The 19,385-nt window shown below is 41.1% G+C and overlaps 1 protein-coding gene across 2 annotated transcripts in view; it reads left to right on the top strand.

Moving 5' to 3' along the window:
- acox1 (acyl-CoA oxidase 1, palmitoyl) overlaps positions 1–16,719 on the top strand; it is a 98,834-nt gene extending 82,115 nt beyond the window's left edge. For both annotated transcript variants that reach the window (XM_060918952.1, XM_060918953.1), the window contains exons 11-14: positions 230–335; positions 3,847–3,990; positions 8,005–8,211; positions 14,977–16,719. In XM_060918952.1, the coding sequence (XP_060774935.1) occupies positions 230–335; positions 3,847–3,990; positions 8,005–8,211; positions 14,977–15,027 (508 nt within the window). In that variant the 3' untranslated portion in view covers positions 15,028–16,719. The remainder of the gene's footprint in view (positions 1–229; positions 336–3,846; positions 3,991–8,004; positions 8,212–14,976) is intronic.
- The last annotated feature ends 2,666 nt before the right edge of the window (positions 16,720–19,385 follow it).

Genomic DNA, 19,385 nt, shown 5'->3' on the forward strand with positions numbered 1-19,385 from the left:
TTAAATCTTTCCTGCTTCAGGAGATCAGCAAACTGCAAAAACTCCAGTTTAGGTCTTTAAATGTTAAGTTAATACACAACCAGTGTAAATTGAACAAGACTAGTTTCATGTACTTTTTTTTTTTTTTTTAATTTGAGAGATGGAGTATTGAAAGGATGCCATTTCTAAAGTATTGATTCTTTTATCAGTGTGTTTTTGACAGACTGTTTGTGTATTTTATTGATCTTAGCCTGGTGGAAACGGCAGTGAAGAGCCTGCAGACAGACCTCCAGTACAGCAAGAGCCAAGAGGATGCCTGGAACAATAACTCCTTCGAGCTCATCCGGGCCTCTGACGTATGATTTGACGTTTTTTTTCTTTAGTCTGATACCTTTTGTGAAAATCAGGTGGAATTACCTTAATCCTAGTCCTAATGTTTTTCTAATGTCTCTTATAACTTATTCCAGCATAGTGGCCTGAGTTTTTGAGTTTATTTCGAGCAAACGTCTTTCGAAGTGGATTGGGCCACACAGTGGAACATATTTCAGGCTGGGTAATTGTAATGAGCGGGAGTGACTTCATTATTATGAATGTCATGGGATTGGGGTTGCTGTTTAAAGCTGTTTCACACCGTCCTGGCACGGCTTATTTTCCTGGAATACTGTGTGTAGCCAGTGTGTTCCAGTCACTCTTGACGGTTGTTTTTGGCTGTCGGAGCATGTCACACTCATGTGCCCACGTGTATCTTTTCTTTATACAAGTTTGTGGGCATTTTCTTGGGGTATACTGGTTTACCTCTGTCTGTCTGTATTTCCATCCATCCGAAACACTCTTTTTCTCAGCAACCACAAATCATAGCCACTTAGTACTAGAGCCCTGCACTCAGGGCTCGAAATTAACTTTTTTTCTTTGTGTCCCCCAGTGGTCCCAAATTCTGTGTTGTATTGTCCCGAATGGAAGCAATAGTGTCCCCATTTTTTTCCTCTCTGAAATAACCAGTGGTTAATATTATCATATGAAGTTACTATTATATTTGTAACTATGCGATTTTGAACCCTTTATATCATTTTTACAATAAGCCACAAGACACAAGCAACACATGTCCTATACATCATCTACTTCAAAATTGCAGTTATTGCATTTTCAGTTTATTAAACTTTGGCGATCTCACTGTATGAATAGATACCCGTTTATTTAAAGGGGCCAACTAGCTCATTCAGAAAATGTTTCAACTCCCTACATCTGCAGTACACTTTAATTGAAAATAAGACCCCTTTTATGTTCATTTCATCTACTTATACCTTGAATATCTGTTGGCACTTATAAGGCCAACTTATAATTTTCACCATTACCGTTATCCATTTTTATGAACTTTCCGTTATCCATTACCGTTACCCATTTTTATGAACTTTCCGTTACCCATTTTTATGAACTTTCCGTTACCCATTTTTATGAACTTTCCGTTACCCATTTTTATGAACTTTCCGTTATCCATTTTTATGAACTTTCGCTGCCGAAACGTGGGTGCAAATGTTAGCAACATCAACATAGTGCCAGGTCCGAGCCTAGTTGTGCTGCTGACTGATTAAACTTTCTGAACTAGAAAGACACCAAGAAAGCTCACTTATTCTGTTGAACGGTATCTTCCGTCAATATCATCCACATCATTCCTGTTGTATTTTATAACGTGTCTAACAGTGTTCATTAAGTTCATTCAGTTGCTAGCGTTGCCTGCAGACCAGGCGATGGCACTTTGGATCCTGAAGGTCCCGGAAACGTTATGTCTGGGCTTTCAGTTTCTTCCCCGCGGTCGGTCCGCTTCAACCACTTAAGCATTTTTGTTCTGCAAGAGTCGGCGCAGCGTGTGCGGTAGCAATTCCATTCCAAGCCCATATAATGCGGACACCGGCCGAAGATTCTAGAACAGAATGCGCTGCTCTGTAGCCTACGGATGCAGGTGCATCGAAAGTGTAGCTACTATGTATTTTTCGCTGTTAACGTTTTAAAATTAAAATTGACAAATTAGGTGAATGTCTACGTATGTGTTACGGCTTTGTAAATAATATTAATGTAGAACTTTTTCTACATTAGTATTCTACATCTAGATCTATTTTTTTCCATTGTCCCGGGATTGTCCCAGATATGATAATTTTGTGTCCCGATGACATTTTTTATGGTCCCCGGGACGTCGGGACACCGTTAGTTTCGAGCGCTGCCTGCACTCCCGCGGGACCCGACGCAAAGCAGTGTGGCGCGGGACAAATTTTGAAAGCTCATTGTGGGCGCAGGCGGGAGGGGGAGTGAACAATGCGGGAGAGGTGATAAGCTGCAGTCCCGCTAACTAAAAATGTGTTTAAAATAAAATTTATAAATGATTAATTTGTCTGTCATATATAATTTGTGCTGGATATTTTATTTGGCATTAATAAAAACATTTTAAGATGCCTAAATTTGCGGATGTGGTCTAATCTCGCGTACGTTTCCGATTCCTTTCCGCTCTTCCGTGTTTGAGATCTCCGATCATGGCAGAAGAGCAGAGCTCCTCTAGTGAAGCTCACAGTGCTTCAGAAGTAAGTGCTGCTTTAAAAAGAGGTACATTTACCGTTAGTCAAGAGTCCTGAAATCAGACATTTGGAAGTCGTTCTCACTCGTGTACGACGCAGAGGGAAATCAGCTGCCGTTTGCTTGTTGTGATAAGTGCCAAAAGGTTCTGACATACAACGGCCATAAATCAGGTACATCAGGCCTGAATCGCCATGTATGTACTGTCTTAAAAGGACAACAATTGTTGGAGTTCAGAGGGAACAATGCAAAAGCGACACATGCATTGAAGGTTAGTTCAAACTTGCATCGTACCATATTGGTTTAATGCTAACTTGGTTGGTTGTTTGGGAAACACACCCCTGAACGTGAGCTGTAGATATTTATGCTCAAATCCACTCAAAGTAGGGGGCGGGGCACCATCACGCTGTGTCTTTAAATTATATTAATTTCTTCTAGGCCTACTTGTATTTCCTAGAATGTAAATGTGAGGAGTGACATATAAGCTATGTGCAATGTGCAATATTCTTAATATCCACTGTAGATTTTGGTAGGTGTGTTGGGTATCTCTGTAAAGCCTCAGCTGCGCATGCCGCCTGGCAACGTGCACCCTCGCTACGTGCGCTAGGTGAAGGATCGGTCAGTGGAGAGCTCAGCTAAGCTCAGCATGTTTAATTCCCCAAGCCAATGACAAGAACTTTTGTGAGAAATAACGCAAACGTCTGCATCATGCAGGATTTGCAGGCGGGAGCGGGACAAAATATGGCAGGCGCGGGCAGGAGCGGGACTGAAAATCATAATTCTTTGCGGGAGCGGGACTGAAAATTCTGTCCCGCGCAGACCTCTACTTGGTACCGAGCTTCAGCTTGGGGTTCTATACCATTTTCAGGTCTGTCGCAGATCAACTTCCTGTTTACTGACTGAATGTTTATGAAACCTATAGCCTGGATTTAGAAAATTTTCATAACACTTTTTTTCTCTGCAACTACAAATCACAACTGCTTGATATTTGGTACCGAGCTTCAGCTTGGGGTTCTATACGGTCGATATCATTTTCAGGTCTGTCGCATATCAACTTCCTGTTTACCGACTGAATGCATTTACGAACCATATAGGGTGGATTTTGACGCTATTTCGAGAAGCAAAATGTTATTTCAAAATGATAGTTTACCAGGATGGTTGAAGTCAACATTCATAATAAGTGTCCTATTCCTTTGATTGCTTGCATTCTGATATAAGCGAGAGCGGGGAGGGATACGTAAGTGAGCAGTAGCCTACAGTTGATGTTGTATTTCAGAGTTTGTGTGTGTGTGTGTGTGTCCCCAGGCCCACTGTCATTATGTAGTGGTGAAGCTGTTTGCTGACAAGCTGAGTGAGATCAGTAACACGGCCGTGTACTCCGTCCTCAGCACTCTCGCCCTGCTCTATGCCCTGCATGGTGTTGCCAACAACTCTGGAGACTTTTTGCAGGTTACAAACACACCTTTTCTTTTCTTTTGTTGAATAAGTCATGAAATGTGCTCTTAAACGACACTGGAAAGAAAAAGTGCTGATGTGTAGCAGGATCAAGGGAGAGAATGAGTCTAGCTGTAATTCCTCTCGTCACTGTGGACACAAAATGCAGCTCACATAGAACTGTTTTATTTATATCGTAATATCTCATCTCATTATCTCTAGCCGCTTTATCCTTCTACAGGGTCGCAGGCAAGCTGGAGCCTATCCCAGCTGACTACGGGCGAAAGGCGGGGTACACCCTGGACAAGTCGCCAGGTCATCACAGGGCTGACACATAGACAACCATTCACACTCACATTCACACCTACGGTCAATTTAGAGCCACCAGTTAACCTAACCTGCATGTCTTTGGACTGTGGGGGAAACCGGAGCACCCGGAGGAAACCCACGCGGACACGGGGAGAACATGCAAACTCCGCACAGAAAGGCCCTCGCCGGCCACGGGGCTCGAACCCGGACCTTCTTGCTGTGAGGCGACAGCGCTAACCACTACACCACCGTGCCGCCCTCGTAATATACTTGTCAATACAAAACTAAAAATGGACTGAAACACCATTCTAGATAGTGTCGGGGTTAAAATGAACGTTTGATGTGGGGAGGACATTTTAGGAATGCTTCAACTCCACGAAGTCGAGTCGTACATGAGCTGATGGCTGACGAGGCGAGAGATTGAGTGGAATAACTTTTTTTTTTTTCTCTTCCTGTCTACATTCATTGGATTTTGAAAAACAGAGCATTTTTATTTTCTGAAAATTCGATAAATAAAAACTTTACACAAAACGTCTGACAAAATCATTGCCGCTTAGAATGTAAACAAACCGGAGAAATGACAGTAGCACTATGCGAATAATGCTGCTATTCTTGAAAAAAAAAAAAAAAAAAGACAGTCTTACCGTCAAATACTTTTTTATTCCATATTTTGTTTTTGTATTTTTTAGGGTTTTATTTTCAAGTAGTTTTAAATTTCGTCCTTGGTTGCTTCAGCAACACGTTCCGCTATGCCATTTTTGTTTTTCTCTACTCACGGTATATGAGCTGATATCCTAGTAGTAGAGTCGCCAATCAGAGTGTGCGGTTGCTCATATCCGGTGAATGCGAATAGAATATGTAATATCCCCACACTTTTTTTTTTTTTTTTTTTTTTTTCTTTTCCATCGAGAAAATCGGAAAAAATCCCAAACTGTTTCCTATTATTCGGTTGAGTTTAATACTTGGTAGTTTTGCTCTCTGCGATTTCAAACAAGTAAAGATTATTGATCTGATGATTTCTCCGTTCATTCAAGATTGAGCATTTTAGTTTTACTTTTTTTTGGCCCTAACTGGACATGTTCATACTGGGTGCAAATATGCATGCGGACACTTCTCTGAGCGCTTACGCACAACACCCTGGTGTGGTCAAAAACCTGCCAACTAAAACGGATAATATAAACCAGACTTAAAGTTATGGTTGTGCAAGATGGCTGCCAGTATAATAGTACAGCATTCAGCTATACCACTGAGCTTTCTTTATTATTATTTTTTTGATATAGAGGGTACAGTTTGTCACAGTAAACCAAAAAGATTTAGGGTAACGTAGACTTAAAGTGACACAGATCGACGTGCTGGTTCAGGAATCCTTTAATCCACTCCCCTTTCTGAATCGTTTGAGCCGATACCCATCCCCATAGCTGGTATGCATCATCTTGTTTCAATACATTTTATTTTCTAACGCGAGGCGTCCTAACCACGTTAGTCTGTTTACAAACCGCTCCCTCGGCAGCCAGTTCGGAAGAGTCACGTGAGGTCACGACCACGGAGCCGCAGCGAACATGGCGGATCGCCCAGATCGAACGTAGATTCCTAAACATTTTTAAAAATATTTAGAAAAATATTTTTATAAAAATCGAGAATATTCCAAATCTAAACGCACCTGTGAGCTTGAAGGCTCTCGAGCGCTCGCTCCTGTGTCGGAGGCCGCCGGTTCCGCCGTGTTTTTTGCAACCTCGCTCGTTATACAGTGCTGAGCGTAAATGAGTACACCCCGTTTGAAAAGTAACATTTTAAACAATATCTCGATGAACACAAACAATTTCCAAAATGTTGACAAGACAAAGTTTAATATAACATCTGTTTAATGTATAACGTGAAAGTAAGGTTAATAATATAACTTAGATTACACATTTTTTCAGTTTTACTCAAATTAGGGTGGTGCAAAAATGAATACACCCCACAACAAAAACTACTACATCTAGTACTTTGTATGGCCTCCATGATTTTTAATGACAGCACCAAGTCTTCTAGGCATGGAATGAACAAGTTGGCGACATTTTGCAACATCAATCTTTTTCCATTCTTCAACAACGACCTCTTTTAGTGACTGGATGCTGGATGGAGATCGATGCTCAACTTGTCTCTTCAGAATTCCCCATAGGTGTTCGATTGGATTCAGATCAGGAGACATACTTGGCCACTGAATCACTTTCACCCTGTTCTTCTTCAGAAATCCAACAGTGGCCTTAGATGTGGGTTTAGTCATGTTGGAAAAGTGCACAACGATCAAGGGTATGGAGTGATGGTAGCATCTTGTCTTTCAGTATCGAGCAATACATCTGTGAATTCATGATGCCATCAATGAAATGCAGCTCCCCGACACCAGCAGCACTCATGCAGCCCCACATAAGGACACTGCCACCACCGTGTTTCACTGTAGGCACCAGGCATTTTTCTTTGTATTCCTCACCTTTGCGATGCCATACAGTTTTGAAGCCATCAGTTCCAAAAACATTTATCTTGGTCTCATCACTCCAGAGTATAGAGTCCCAGTAGTCTTCATCTTTGTCAGCATGGGCCCTGGCAAACTCTACAGTAGGTGGGCTTTTTTGTGCCTGGGCTTTAGGAGAGGCTTCTTTCGTGGACGGCATCCATGCATGCCATTCCTCTGCAATGTACGCCATATTGTCACGGGAAATAGTCACCCCAGTTTGGCTTTCTACTTCTTTAGATAACTGCAGTGAACTTGCATGCCGATTTTCTTCAACCCTTCTCGTCAGAAGACGCTCCTGTCGAGGTGTTAACTTCCGTGGACGACCTGGACGTCTCTGTGAGATGGCTGCAGTTCCATCTTTCTTCAATTTTTGTACCACTTTTGCTACAGTATTCTGACTGATAAGTAAAGCTTTGCTGATCTTCTTGTAGCCTTCAGCTTTGTGGTGTAAAGAAGTTATTTTCTTTGGGGAATTCTGAAGAGACCAGTTGAGCATCGCTCTCCATCCAGCATCCAGTCACTAAAAGAGGTCATTGTTGAAGAATGGAAAAAGATTGATGTTGCAAAATGTCGCCAACTTGTTCATTCCATGCCTAGAAGACTTGGTGCTGTCATTAAAAAATTACACATTAAAAATGTGTAAAAAAAATGTGTAATCTAAGTTTATATTATTAACCTGACTTTCCCGTTATAAGTTAAACAGATGTTATATTAAACTTTGTCTTGTCTACATTTTGGAAATTGTTTGTGTTCATTGAGATTGTTTAAAATGTTACTTTTCAAACGGGGTGTACTCATTTACGCTCAGCACTGTAATATTATAATGAGGATAAACTTTGGCCGTTTCCATACCCAAGTGTAAAACATTAGCGCTGTTTTGTTTTTTTTTTTCCCCCAAGCTCATTCTCCTTCACAGGCATGAGGCAGCGGGAAATACAGCGTGCGATTCAAGTACCTAGGGGTTCTTCTAGCTCCACAGGGTACTATTCATCTTTTTAATATATCGACCTGTCACTTTTCTTATTCGCTACATTGGCTTTGTACTCAAGCCCCAGACATTGATCATTTGGGGTAAAGAGCTAAATTGAGCGCACACTATTTATTTTTTTTGCAGCACTATACCATTCATGCTCCATCGCAGGAGGCCACCACACTCCCAAGTGAATCTGTAAATCTCCTGTACAGTCTGTGCTGAAACCTTTTCCTGTTCTGTGTGTTTTTTCCAGGCTGGTCTACTGACCATTCCTCAGCTGACTCAGATCACTCGGAAGCTAAAGGCCCTGATGGCTGAGATCCGTCCGAACGCCGTGGCTTTGGTGGACGCCTTCGACTACTGTGACGAGATGTTGAACTCGACGCTAGGCCGCTATGACGGGAACGTCTACGAGAGCATGTTCGAGTGGGCCAAGAGAGCTCCACTCAATCGTACAGAGGTAAAGGAACAATATAGTCTTTTACTATAGCTTTATTTTTCTGTCATTTCTACAACCCCGATTCCAAAAAAGTTGGGACAAAGTACAAATTGTAAATAAAAACGGAATGCAATGATGTGGAAGTTTCAAAATTCCATATTTTATTCAGAATAGAACATAGATGACATATCAAATGTTTAAACTGAGAAAATGTATCATTTAAAGAGAAAAATTAGGTGATTTTAAATTTCATGACAACAACACCTCAAAAAAGTTGGGACAAGGCCATGTTTACCACTGTGAGACATCCCCTTTTCTCTTTACAACAGTCTGTAAACGTCTGGGGACTGAGGAGACAAGTTGCTCAAGTTTAGGGATAGGAATGTTAACCCATTCTTGTCTAATGTAGGATTCTAGTTGCCCAACTGTCTTAGGTCTTTTTTGTCGTATCTTCCGTTTTATGATGCGCCAAATGTTTTCTATGGGTGAAAGATCTGGACTGCAGGCTGGCCAGTTCAGTACCCGAACCCTTCTTCTACGCAGCCATGATGCTGTAATTGATGCAGTATGTGGTTTGGCATTGTCATGTTGGAAAATGCAAGGTCTTCCCTGAAAGAGACGTCGTCTGGATGGGAGCATATGTTGCTCTAGAACCTGGATATACCTTTCAGCATTGATGGTGTCTTTCCAGATGTGTAAGCTGCCCATGCCACACGCACTAATGCAACCCCATACCATCAGAGATGCAGGCTTCTGAACTGAGCGCTGATAACAACTCGGGTCGTCCTTCTCCTCTTTAGTCCGAATGACACGGCGTCCCTGATTTCCATAAAGAACTTCAAATTTTGATTCGTCTGACCACAGAACAGTTTTCCACTTTGCCACAGTCCATTTTAAATGAGCCTTGGCCCAGAGAAGACCTCTGCGCTTCTGGATTGTGTTTAGATACGACGACTTCTTTGAACTATAGAGTTTTAGCTGGCAACGGCGGATGGCACGGTGAATTGTTTTCACAGATAATGTTCTCTGGAAATATTCCTGAGCCCATTTTGTGATTTCCAATACAGAAGCATGCCTGTATGTGATGCAGTGCCGTCTAAGGGCCCGAAGATCACGGGCACCCAGTATGGTTTTCCGGCCTTGACCCTTACGCACAGAGATTCTTCCAGATTCTCTGAATCTTTTGATGATATTATGCACTGTAGATGATATGTTCAAACTCTTTGCAATTTTACACTGTCGAACTCCTTTCTGATATTGCTCCACTATTTGTCGGCGCAGAATTAGGGGGATTGGTGATCCTCTTCCCATCTTTACTTCTGAGAGCCGCTGCCACTCCAAGATGCTCTTTTTATACCCAGTCATGTTAATGACCTATTGCCAATTGACCTAATGAGTTGCAATTTGGTCCTCCAGCCGTTCCTTTTTTGTACCTTTAACTTTTCCAGCCTCTTATTGCCCCTGTCCCAACTTTTTTGAGATGTGTTGCTGTCATGAAATTTCAAATGAGCCAGTATTTGGCATGAAATTTCAAAATGTCTCACTTTCAACATTTGATATGTTGTCTATGTTCTATTGTGAATACAATATCAGTTTTTGCGATTTGCAAATTATTGCATTCCGTTTTTATTTACAATTTGTACTTTGTCCCAACTTTTTTGGAATCAGGGTTGTAAATAGCAGTGTAGAATGAGCTCCCTTCCCTTTATATCAGCATGCAAATCTTATTAAGCCCTGAACTATGCTGTTCGTTGTAGCTCAGGTTCACTTTGACCTGAAAACAAGCCATTATACACAGTGAGTCGATTAAAAACATGGAATAAACCTCCCAGGACTCTGAAATATTTTATTACCCTGGGTCATTTAAATATTTACTCATGTGGTGGAGGCGAACACCACCGCACCATCTAGCAGGGGTGAGCAATATGACAGAAATATCGTATCACGATTCTCAATACACAGCATATCACAATATATAGGTTTGTCCACCAAAAGACTGGACAATGCTTTATTGAATATCTTTTTTTTAATTTTATAGACATTTAAAAATGTTTACATGTTTAACATTTTAAAAGAGCGTTTGGAGTTTAGTCAGTTTGGATTTAAACTTATTTAAAAATAAATATTAAAAGATATCCATAATACCTCGGAAAAGCATGTTGATGTATTTAGTTTTTCAGTAAGGGGAAACTCAGGCGGTTAGCGCTGTCGCGTCACAGCAAGGAGATTCTGGGTTCGAACCTCACAGCCGACGAGTGCCTTTCTGTGTGGAGTTTGCATGTTCTCCTCGTGTCTGTGCGGGTTTCCTTCCACATTTCAAAGACATGCAGATGAGGTCAAATACCCAGCCACTGGGGTTACACAATCAAATATGCGGGTCATACGTTGGGAAGGATGATCTGCTGTGGCGGCCCCTAACGAGAGCAGCAAGAAGATGAAGAATCAAGAAAAAATGGGGGGGCGGCTCTGGTGAGAATTATCTGCTCTAATGCTATACTGTAAGGGATAACAGGAAGTAAATTGTCTTTTCATGAAATAAAAAAAATCACTTTGTGTTGGGCCATCTCACAGCACGGTGTTGATTATTTTCCTACAACAGCAAACTCTGCCATCTTTTATGCCCTACTTAATGAACAAAGTATTCATTATACGAATTGTACATTATTATCAAAGTCCTTCCCACGCCATGTGGCGCATAGGGCGGCGCCAATCTCCGTTTCCGTAGCCCTCGGCCTTTCACCTATTACATAGCTAGGGTTACAGTGGGGGGCTGGTCCTCTGGTAACCGCCAGAGTTTGACTCCCTACTCGCATCTGTATTGCGACATGCCTTGCCAGACGGCAGTAGATACCACTTTTATGATGGTCTTTGGTATGACCTGACCGTGAGTAGAACTCGCAATCTCCCGATCGAGAGGCGGACATGCTAACCACGAGGCCAACTCGCGGTAAAATTATTAACTACTAATTAACTGAGCACAAGGTCTTTACGGGAAAATATCAGCCCAAGGTCTTGACAGTACGGACCAAGCCAGAGGTGAAGTTCGTACAAAAAGACCTCGCTCTGATATAGACCGAGCAAGCGAGGTTAATAAGGAGTTTATTATATGGTTGTTGTTTTTTTTTCTAAGATTAAAATAGGCGGTCATTATAATGAGGCGTGACGCTGCTTTCGGTCACTTCATATTTGTAACGTAGTTGAGTCACGCGTGCAGAATAAACGGGCTAGCCATTTCAAAACTGAATTGCGGTTAGTGGTTTCTGAATGCTCTTCATTGCTCATTTCTTGAATAACTTCAAGGGTTTTCGGCTGTTTTTGATTGTTTTGATTTTCAATTCACCTTTTTTTTTTTTTTTTTATTTATACCTTGCGCCGAAGGAGGGGGCGGTATACTGGTTTATCTCTGTCCGTCCGTATGTCCGTCCGAAACACCCTTTTTCTCACCAAATACAAATCATAGCCACTTTGTGCCAAACTTCAGCTTGGGGTTCTGTACCGTGTGTACCGTTTTCAGGTCTGTCGCACATCGACTTCCTGTTTACCGACTGAATGTGTTTACGAAGTATATTGGGTGGATTTGCAAAATTTTCCTAACACTTTTCTCAGCAACTACAAATCACAGCTGCTTGATATTTGGTACCGAGCTTCAGCTTGGGGTTCGATACCGTTTTCAGGTCTGTCGCACATCGACTTCCTGTTTGCTGACTGAAGGTATTTACTGACCGTATAGGGTGGATGTACAAAATTTTTCATCATACTTTTCTCAGCAATTACAAATCACACCTGCTTGATTTTTGGTACCGAGCTTCAGCTTGGGGTTCTATACCGTATACAGTGGTACCTCGGGTTACGAACTTAATTCGTTCTTTGCAGGAGCGATTCTAGCATCTGATCTTTGGGGGTGCCTAGCCCCCAGAGCTGACAGAGGCACCTGGCTTGAACGACAGTGTTTCCATGTTTATTCCGCATTTAGACTAGACTTAACTAGACAAGAAGACTAGACTAGACAAGACTAGACTTATGCAATGTTTTAACAGAAGCTGACCCAATAAACTATGATATCTACACATTTACAATATTTACGTTATATTTTAACTAAACAAGACCCACTACTGCATTTGTAATGTTGGAGCTATTCATTTTGAACAGTGGTAATTGTTAATTACTTAACTCCAGTCCGTACCTTCACATCTCGCTATGCCAGTAATACACAGGTGCTACTTCGAGTTCCTCATCGGCGTGGAATCCAGTTAAAAAAAAAACACCATGTCGTAGCAAGCACTCGCGCAGACAGGCAACCCAATCAGAGGGGACGCAAGGAGGAGAGGTATTTTACTGGTCATAGAACTATCACGTAACAGGTGAATTCAAGAACACGCACACACGCCCGCGCACACATTCAGTGCGCAAGGGCACTTATTTCTGAAAATTACGTCCAAAAGCAGTGTTTTTGAGGGTGCTGAGCTAGGGGGTGCTGAGCTCGTTTTTGGGGGTGCTTGAGCACCCCCAAAAATAGGCTAAACATGCCCCTGGTTCTTTGACTCCGTTCGCGAACGGAAAAGTTCGCGAACCGAATTAATTTTTCCCATTGAAATTCATGTAAATCCAATTAATCCGTTCACCGGCCCCAGAAACAGTTTTTTTTTGTAACTTTTTATGGGTTTACGTGTGGGGAAAAAAAAATAACCTTAATTATAGAAAAATACAGTAATACTAAAAACATAATTGTACAGTACACTCAACCTTCGTGGTTGATGGTTGCTGGCACACATGGATGGAGGAGAGGAGGAGGAGGAGCACTATCAGTAACACTTTTCACTTTCTTGGGAGTGGTAATGAGGGTTAATTTAATGCAAAAAGCAAAAAAGAAATCGTATCAACACAACGCAATGACGAACAATGTTCACAGCACGCCACCTTGAGTACAACTGATGCTGCCTCACGTGGTGCGGAAGCCCGCCAGTTCGTGCATCGAAGCATCGTTCGCGAATCGAAGCAAAATTTGTTCGTAGCCCGATTTGTTCGTGAATAGGGATGCTCATGACCCGAGGTTTGACTGTATACCGTTTTCAGGTCTGTCGCACATCGACTTCCTGTTTATCGACTGAATGTATTTACGAACCATATAGGGTGGATTTTGACGCTATTTCAAGAAGCAAAATGAGTTTGCCAGGATGCTATTTGAAATCCCTGGGGAGAGACACTGCTCTTTACTTGTTTCAGGGTTCATTATTTGTTGAAGTCAACGTTCATAATAAGTGTCTGATTCCTTGCATTCTGATGTAAGCGAGAGCGGGGGGGGGATACTAACGGTCTCAAAAGTAGCCGGTCACCGGCGGCAAATCGCCAGCTATGGCTTGTTATGCCGCCGGCTATTGTCAGTCGAGTCACAAAATTTAATATTAAATATTTCTGACGGCAAAAAAAGTTGTGAACGTAAATTACATTCACTATGTCATGTATGTCTGTTGCCGTGTCAACTTTGTTTACATCCTCGACATGAGTGCAGCCATTACTGCCCTGTGTTGCCAGATTGGTTTTCAGTGCATTTTGGCGGGTTTTGAACATATTTTGGGCTGTAAAACGTCAGCAGTATCTGGCAACATATATATATTTTTTATTTAATACAAGAAATTAATGGATGCCAACGTTTTTGCCAAAATGGTATTTTATTTTCCATTGTTTAGGCAGCTTCAGCATCATACTGTGAGATTCTGTTCAAATTGTTTTTTTTCTTCTATGAAGCCTGAGCCACTTATTTTATTAGTTTATAATTATTGATTAATTTAGTCTTCAGGAGAGACTGCCTGCACACAGTACTAGTATTAATAGGTTTTTTTCTTACATGAAAGCTGAGGCATTTATATTATATTTTAAGGTAACTTCATGTTGTGCTGTGAGGTTCTCTGCACTTTAACTTTTGAACCAACGGGTGCATTTGGAGAAGTAAAGCCTATTTTTCTGCATTTTTGTAGTCCTGGTAATCTTTTATATTGGTAAAGTTGTTTATAGGACCGTTTCTTTTTAATCAATAGTTTTTCAGTAATAACTTAATATTTAACATATCACTCAATTTTAAACAACCCCCCACCCCCCCATGGGCTACCCCCATAGTCTCCAAAATTTCTGTGGGAAACACTGGCGTGCGTAACAACGCTAATCAACCTTAAGCTAGACGACCCGCCTCAAATACCCATCCCGGGTAAATGTTATCCCAATTTTAGACGACCTGTTCCAAACCATCCCGCCCCATGAAAAATTCATACTTGCATCTCTCTCTCTCTCTCTCTCTCTCTCTCTCTCTCTCTCATATATATATATATATATATCCCTGCACGCTTTGCGTGCATTATGTCTGCCGCTGGCAGACATTTTACCATTTTGCACCCTGCTGTAAATTATTTGTACCCTGCTATTCTCCCAAACTTTGAAGCCCCTGGGATACGTAAGTGAGCAGTAGCTCATAGTTGATCTCGTTTTTGTTGGTTTTTTGCAACATTGAAAGCCAACACCTTGGAAAGAAAGTCCGTAATCGCCCACGGGCATTATGGGAAAATACTGCCCACTAAAGAACCAATTTTACCAGAAGTAGCTCATGCCATATAATAATGACCATTATTTCACTGGGTTGTAAATTAGAATGTGCCTTAACATCTCAAACTTGGTAAATTTTGTGTCTTTCTACCTACAGGAAATCACATCACATTGCAGCATGTGTTCTAATGTGCAACTCCGTTTCCACTCTGCAATCCCCCACCCCCCCACCCCCTCTCTCCTCCACTTTAGGTCCATGAATCGTACTACAAGTACATGAAACCTCTGCAGTCCAAGCTGTGAGTGTGAAGCTGGGACTCTCATCGACTAACACACAATTTCTGTTTGTTTAATTCCTGTATGAAGAATAATCTCTCAACCACGTCTAATCGATCTGACGGAGCCTCTGCAGTTACGGCTGATGTGAATCAGAGCGCTGCTCTTGGATCAGTTTTTCGTTTTATTGTTAATGCTTTAATCCCAAGCGAGTTAGAATGTTTTTTGTCTTTTTAGTTTTAGTAATGAGGTAATCTAGACAGAGCTGCTGATTCCAGATCAGAACATGATCAATATGGGTCTGGATAGATGTGCTGTATGTGGTCGAGAGTGGAACAGGTTTTTTTTTTTTTTTTTTTTTTGGTTTTGTTTTTTTTTTTAAATAACTGTACAATTTCATTTGGGCTCATTTCGGGGCGTGGTCTTGCCCTTCATTTGATCTTACCAGTAATATCGGTGAAATGTGATTTTTTTTTTTTTTTTTTTTTTTTGGGTTATTGCATCTGTACAATGAACTACAGTTTTTAAACATATTCCTGTTGAATATTACAGCAGTTCCTGGTGGTGTACTGAAATTGTCGGGTGGTCCTGATGAGACTCAACGTTATGTAATCCAGAAGTAAAAATGTGTAATGTGTGTGGGGGTTTTTTTTGGTCTTGTCAATTTTTAAAAATTCCCACCAATGCATACTACAGTGAGACTCCAGCTTTTGCATTAACGTGTCCATTTTCCCAATTTCAGAAAGGATTTTCACAGAAGTCCGTTCCGCAATAACAATTGCTAATATACTTTATGACGTAGGGCGGCACGGTGGTGTAGTGGTTAGCGCTGTCGCCTCACAGCAAGAAGGTCCGGGTTCGAGCCCCGTGGCCGGCGAGGGCCTTTCTGTGTGGAGTTTGCATGTTCTCCCCATGTCTGCGTGGGTTTCCTCCGGGTGCTCCGGTTTCCCCCACAGTCCAAAGACATGCAGGTTAGGTTAACTGGTGACTCTAAATTGACCGTGAGTGTGAATGGTTGTCTGTGTCTATGTGTCAGCCCTGTGATGACCTGGCGACTTGTCCACGGTGTACCCCGCCTTTCGCCCGTAGTCAGCTGGGATAGGCTCCAGCTTGCCTGCGACCCTGTAGAACAGGATAAGGCGGCTAGAGATAATGAGATGAGAGAGACTTTTATGACGTATTTGAAAACTGAAGATTGACTACATGCTGTATCAGAAGCAGAACAACAACAAAAAAGACTGCCTGGTACATTAAACCACCTTTATACAACAAAGCTGCGTGTGTAATAATATATGGGGTTTTTTTGTTTGTTTGTTTTTTATTTACAGAATTTAGATGGATGTGTCTTGAATCACTGATTGTCCAGAAAATATGGCTCCCTATTTTTGGAGAGTAAAATAGTGTTAGATAATTCTGGATCTCTGAGTGACCATTCAAGGCACAGCTTACACTTTGGTCGCCTTATGATATCCTGCTTTAATTTGTTGACGTGGTAGTTTTATTCAGGGTCAGTGCATTTCCAGCTTTTGTTCTCCAGGGAACTTTCCACTGCGTCACATAAATCGCTTCGTCCTGCTGACCTTCTGATTTTTGACCCAGTTTGATTTATGCTGCAATGAATGAGTAGTAAAACTACAGCTGGAAACAAATTATTTTATTTCTGAGAGCTGTTGTCAAGGTTGATTACTTGATTATGACAAATAAAATATTCACAATGGACTTTTTTTTTCATTGTTATTACTGCTCGCATAAGGTATTTAAAAAAAAAAAAAAAAAAATCAGTAATTAGACAAGCTGTCCCAGTAGGTGTCAGTGTTTGAGGAAATAATCTGTTTAAGTGAGGGAGTAAATATTTGCCTACAGAGCAAAGGTGTTACTATTGTATATGTAATGTACAGTGGTGTTTGAAAGTTTGTGAGCCTTTTAGAATTTTCTATATTTCTGCATAAATATGACCTAAAACATCAGATTTTCACACAAGTCCTAAAAGTAGATCAAGAGAACCCAGTTAAACAAATGAGACAAAAAATATTATACCTGGTCATTTATTTATTGAGGACAATGATCCAGTATTACACATCTGTGAGTGGCAAAAGTATGTGAACCTTTGCTTTCAGTATCTGGTGTGACCCCCTTGTGCAGCAATAACTGCAACTAAACATTTCCGGTAACTGTTGATCAGTCCTGTACACCGGCTTGGAGAAATTTTAGCCCGTTCCTCCGTACAGAACAGCTTCAACTCTGCGATGTTGGTGGGTTTCTTCACATGAACTGCTCACTTCAGGTCCTTCCACAACATTTCCATTGGATTAAGGTCAGGACTTTGACTTGGCCATTCCAAAATGTTAACTTTAATTCTTCTTTAACCATTCTTTAGTAGAACGACTTGTATGCTTAAAGTCGTTGTCTTGCTGCATGACCCACCTTCTCTTGAGATTCAGTTCATGGACAGATGTCCTGACATTTTCCTTTAGAATTCGCTGGTATAATTCAGAATTCATTGTTCCATCAATGATGGCAAGCCGTCCTGGCCCAGATGCAGCAAAACAGGCCCAAACCATGATACTACCACCACCATGTTTCACAGATGGGATAAGGTTCTTGTGCTGGAATGCAGTGTTTTCCTTCCTCCAAACATAACGCTTCTCATTTAAACCAGAAAGTTCTATTTTGGTCTCATCCATCCACAAAACTTTTTTCCAATAACCTTCTGGCTTGTCCACGTGATCTTTAGTAAACTGCAGATGAGCAGCAATGTTCTTTTTGGAGAGCAGTGGCTTTCTCCTTGCAACCCTGCCGTGCACACCATTTGTTGTTCAGTGTTCTCCTGATGGTGGACTCATGAAAATAATAATAATAATAAATTACTTATACAGTGCTATTTAGCAATGGCAGATCAATAGCGCTTTACAATTCGGTTACAAAGTCAAGAAAAATATTTACATGTTCCATCAAAATATAAATATTTTATATATATATATATATATATATATATATATATATATATATATATATATATATATATATATATATATGTATGTGTGTGTGTGTGTGTATCCAAATACATTAACAATTATAAAATGAGACTCTTATAAACCCATATATAATACAAACAAAAGATTTATAAAATTAAGTAAAAGCTTGCTTGAACAGACATCTTTAACGCGCTCTTAAAATCGGTCAGTAATTCTATGTTCCTAATTAACATTGGAAAACTTTCCCATAACGTTGGTGCTGCGGCTGTGAAGGCACGTGCGCCAAGGGTTGTTCTCATCTTGCCATTGGGATACTTAAGTAGAATGCCATTGTTCGATCTCAGGCTGTATGACTATTTGTCCTTGATGTTGATAAGCTTACGAATATATGATGGTGCGAAGCCATGGATGGCCTTGAAAGTAATTAAAAGTACTTTGAATTAGATACGATAGTGTATGGGTAGCCAATGCAACTGATGCAACGACGGAGTGATGTGTGAATATTTGCCAACATCCAGTGTATTAACCTTGCGGCTGCATTTTGAATACGCTGTAATTTGGCGATCTGCTCTTGAGAGAGACCATGCAGCAAACTATTGCAACAATCCACCGTACTTGTAATATAAAGGCATGGACTAAGGTAACTAGACAGTCTTTAGACAAGTACTTCCTTATGCGTCTTATGTAGATGGAAAAAAGCTGCTTTACAGATGTTCGTAATGTGTTTTGACACCCAAGTTTGAGTCCAGCCAGCAGCTAAGATTCTTTACATTGGAGCTAGACTCAATCAATTTGTTCCCTATAGTTACCTTTACAGAGTTTACTTTCTTTAACTGCTGGCGTGTTCCTGTAAGTATAAATTCAGTCTTATCATTGATCATGAGCCTGTCATGTATCATCCAACATCTGATATTCTCGATACAGCGCTCCATAGCACTTATAGCTTCTTCTTGTGAGGAACTGGAATCCGGTTTGAAGCTAAGATACAACGGAGTCTGCATCGTTTGCATAACAATGAGCTTCAGGTAGATCGTTCTTAATCACTTTTAAACAGCTTTGATGCATAAATGACAAAAAGAAGAGGTCCTAAACACGACCCCTGAGGGACACCGCAGTCCAAATTGAACCGTTGCGATAGTGACACCCCCCCCCCCCCCCCCCCCCGATAGAAACGCACTGTCCCCTGCCTTCAAGGTAGGACTTAAACCACTCCAAGACCTTGCCACCAATCCCAAATTCATCAGAGAGACGACTAAGTAAAATTCCGTGATTGACAGTGTCAAATGCAGCACTAAGGTCTAACATGATCAAAAGGGTGACTTCTTGCGAGTTCATCTTCATCAAGATGTCATTAGTTACCTTTAATAGTGCTGTTTCAGTGCTGTGAAACTCTCTATAGGATGATTGTAG

Source organism: Neoarius graeffei, chromosome 4, assembly GCF_027579695.1.
Source record: "Neoarius graeffei isolate fNeoGra1 chromosome 4, fNeoGra1.pri, whole genome shotgun sequence".
NCBI lineage: Eukaryota > Metazoa > Chordata > Actinopteri > Siluriformes > Ariidae > Neoarius > Neoarius graeffei.